This window comes from Helianthus annuus, chromosome 10 (genome assembly GCF_002127325.2).
Source record: "Helianthus annuus cultivar XRQ/B chromosome 10, HanXRQr2.0-SUNRISE, whole genome shotgun sequence".
NCBI lineage: Eukaryota > Viridiplantae > Streptophyta > Magnoliopsida > Asterales > Asteraceae > Helianthus > Helianthus annuus.
The window spans coordinates 18,107,883-18,111,305 of NC_035442.2; the positions used below are offsets into that span (position 1 = coordinate 18,107,883).

Here is a 3,423-nt window from a genome sequence, read left to right on the forward strand (position 1 = left end):
ATGGAAGAGAGAAAAAGGTCAGACGATTGGAAACGCACATGGTCAATGGACCACGATATAGCGCAAGAGATAAAGGCAAGCAACCATTCTAACCGGCATGGCAAGAGCAACAGGTCATCTTCCCGGTAGTACGCGGGGGTCCACACGCCACGCGCCCCATCGTCATTGCCGGTATCATCGGTCACTACGAAACGGAATACGTCTTTATTGAACCGGGAAGTACAGTTGACATCATCTATGAGCAATGCTTTAATCAGTTTAACGACGAAGATAAAGCGAGACTTGAGCCGGTTGATTACCCTCTGTCAGGATTCTGCAACGAAATGGTCTTCCCACTAGGCCAAATCAACTTCCCCGTCACGCTGTCTGAGGGAAGCATTCAAGAACCACAATTGTCAACTTCATGCTGATGCCTGTCAAATCAAGGCATGATGTTTTGATTGGGAGAGAAACCCAAGGAGAGCTGAGCATGGTAACTTCCACACCCCACTCAGCCATCGGGTTTCCAACTGAGATGGGTGTGGCGATCATATATGTAAAGAAGGAAGTAATGTCAGCAGAGGATGCGCGCCCAACCAAAGCGGCGAAAGTTTCAACAACTGAACCAGAAAAGTGGGTTTTAAATCGCAAATACCCTGAGCAAACGGTGACGATAGGCCACGCGATCTCACCAAACATCAGAACGCACCTCAAACAACTTTTGTTCAGGAATATGGACATTTTCGCCTGGACTCTGGCAGACATGACCGGTGTCCCGCGCGACATTATTGAACATTGTCTGAATACTTATCCCTTCGTTGAACCAAAAGTGCAAAGAAGGCGTAGCTTAGGGGCGGATAAGACTAAAGCGATGAATGGGCAAGTGTGTGAGCTGCTAAAATCAGGGATCTTGTGAGAGGTGCGCTATCAAAGCTGGGTCGCGAACCCTGTGACGGTGGAGAAGTCTAACGGAGGATGGAGAATGTGCGTCGATTATACCGATCTCAACAAGGCATGCCCTAAAGATTGCTACTCTTTGCCCGAGGTCGACAAAAAGATAGACTCTCTCGCACCGTGCAGATGGAAATGCTTCTTAGATTGTTACAAGGGGTATCATCAGGTTCAAATGAAGCTTGAGGACGAAGACAAGACATCTTTTCGAACCGACCTCGGAATCTTCTGTTACACAAAGATGTCGTTCGGTCTCAAAAACGTTGGCGCAACATACTAGCGTCTGATGGATAAAATCTTTGCTGAAGATATTGGGAAACACATCGAGGTCTACATTGATGATCTTGTGATCAAGAGTCCCAAGGAGGACCAGAAGCTAAAGGATATAGAGAAGACTTTCAACTCCCTGCGAAGCGTGAATATGAAGTTGAATCCAGCCAAATGCTCCTTTGGTATGGAAGAGGACAAATTCTTGGGCTTCGTGGTCACAAATGGCGGTTTTAAAGTTAACCTAGAGAAAGTTCAAGCCATAGAGCGGATGCCGTCTCCGCGCACAATCAAAGAGATGCAAAGATTGGTCGGTCGTCTAGCCGCGCTTAATCGATTTCTATCAAATCACGCGGCAAAGTCATACCTTTTTATCAGCACTCTACGCAACTGCGTGAAGAAACAAGAATTCAAGTGGACGCCGGAAGCAGAAACTGCATTCCAGCAGATGAAAGAATGTTTGATAAAGCTCCCTACTCTGACCGCGCCGTTTGAAAAGGAACCACTCATCCTGTACTTGTCCTCTTCGGACAAGGCAGTGGGGTCGGTATTATTGGTGGAGAGAGATGGAGTTCAGACTCCAATATATTACGTCAGTAGGGTGCTTACAGATTCAGAAACGAGATATTCAACGATGGAAAAATTAGTACTTGCGCTGCTACACGCCTCCAGGAGGCTGCGCAGATACTTTACAGGGCATGTAATCACCGTACTTACCAATTTCCACATCGGCACAATATTACAAAAACCAGAAATGTCTGGGCGCTTAGCAAAGTGGGCGATCGAGCTGGGGGGCCACAACATTTTGTACAGGCCGCGCCCAGCCATCAAGGGTCAAGTTCTAGCGGACTTCGTTACAGAAGTCCCAGTGGATAAAATCAAAGATTGTGAGATTGTTGAGACTCCCGTACAAGACACGTCCAATGAGTTATGGTTGCTGTACACTGATGGGGCCTCAAACGAAGATGGCGTAGGAGCTGGATTGCGCCTCGTGAGCCCTGAGAAGCATGAATTTACATATGCCATCAAGTTGGATTTCAAGAATACCAATAACGAGGCGGAATACGAGGCATTCTTGGTAGGCTTGCGCCTCGCCATAAAAATGGGAGCTCAAAATCTGCGAGCGCATGTTGATTCACTCTTGATCGCCAGCCAAATCAACGGGCTATACGATGCAAAGGGAGAAGTTATGGCTTTGTATTTGGACCAGGCGAAAGAATTACTCCAACAATTCAAGTCATACAAGGTAGTTCACATCAATCGCTCGGAAAACAAACTAGCAGACGCCTTGAGCAAGCTCGCCTCAACTTCTTTCCAACATCTCGCCAAGGATGTAAGAATCGAAGTACTAAAAAATCTGTCGGTTTTGCTGCGTCAAGTAAACGTGATCGAGATAGGGCAGCCATCTTGGATGACCCCTATAATCCAATACTTGCAAAAAGGAATACTCCCTGATAACAAAGCAGAGGCAAGGAAGGTACAACACAAGGCCCTGCATTATGAGATGAATGGCGATATCTTGTACCGAAGATCCTTCTTGGGGCCGCTTCTGCGCTGTGTAGACCCCCGAGATGCAAATTACTTGGTCAGGGAGATTCACGAAGGAATCTGCGACATCCATGCAGGCCCACGCATGGTCGTCGCGAAAATAATGAACGCTGGTTACTACTGGCCAGGGATGCACGTTGACGCTCTAAGAGAATTGCGCAAATGCGACTCCTGTCAAAGGCACGCTCCTAAGACCCTGCGCCCGAAGAATGATCTCATTCCTGTGTCCACTGCATGGCCTTTCCAGCAGTGGGGAATCGATATGGTGGGACCCTTCCCGGAAGCTCCGGCGCTGTGAAGTTCATAATCGTTGCCGTCGATTATTTCACCAAGTGGGTGGAGGCCAAAGCACTCGCTTCAACAACTGCAATGATGGTACGCAAGTTCATCTGGGAACACATCATTTGCAGGTTTGGTCTCCCACTCAAAATTGTAACTGATAACGGCACCAACTTTGCTTCTGAAGACCTTCAAAAGTAGATGAAAGAGATGAATATCGAACACACTTTCGCATCCGTTGCGCATCCTCAAGGCAACGGACAAGTAGAAAGTGTTAACAATAGTATCGTTGAAGGGATAAAAGCCCGACTGGTCACAAAGAGAAGAGGTTGGGTAGATGAGCTCCCGAGCATCCTATGGGCTCATCGAACCATGCCGAAAACAAGCACTGGCGAAACC

At 47.5% G+C, this 3,423-nt stretch overlaps 1 protein-coding gene across 1 annotated transcript; it reads left to right on the forward strand.

Annotated features, from left to right (window-relative positions):
* Positions 1-1,216: 1,216 nt before the first annotated feature.
* Positions 1,217-3,043, forward strand: LOC110880703. Its single transcript, XM_022129174.1, has one exon. The coding sequence runs from the start codon at positions 1,217-1,219 to the stop codon at positions 3,041-3,043; it is 1,827 nt and encodes a 608-aa protein (XP_021984866.1).
* Positions 3,044-3,423: the final 380 nt, after the last annotated feature.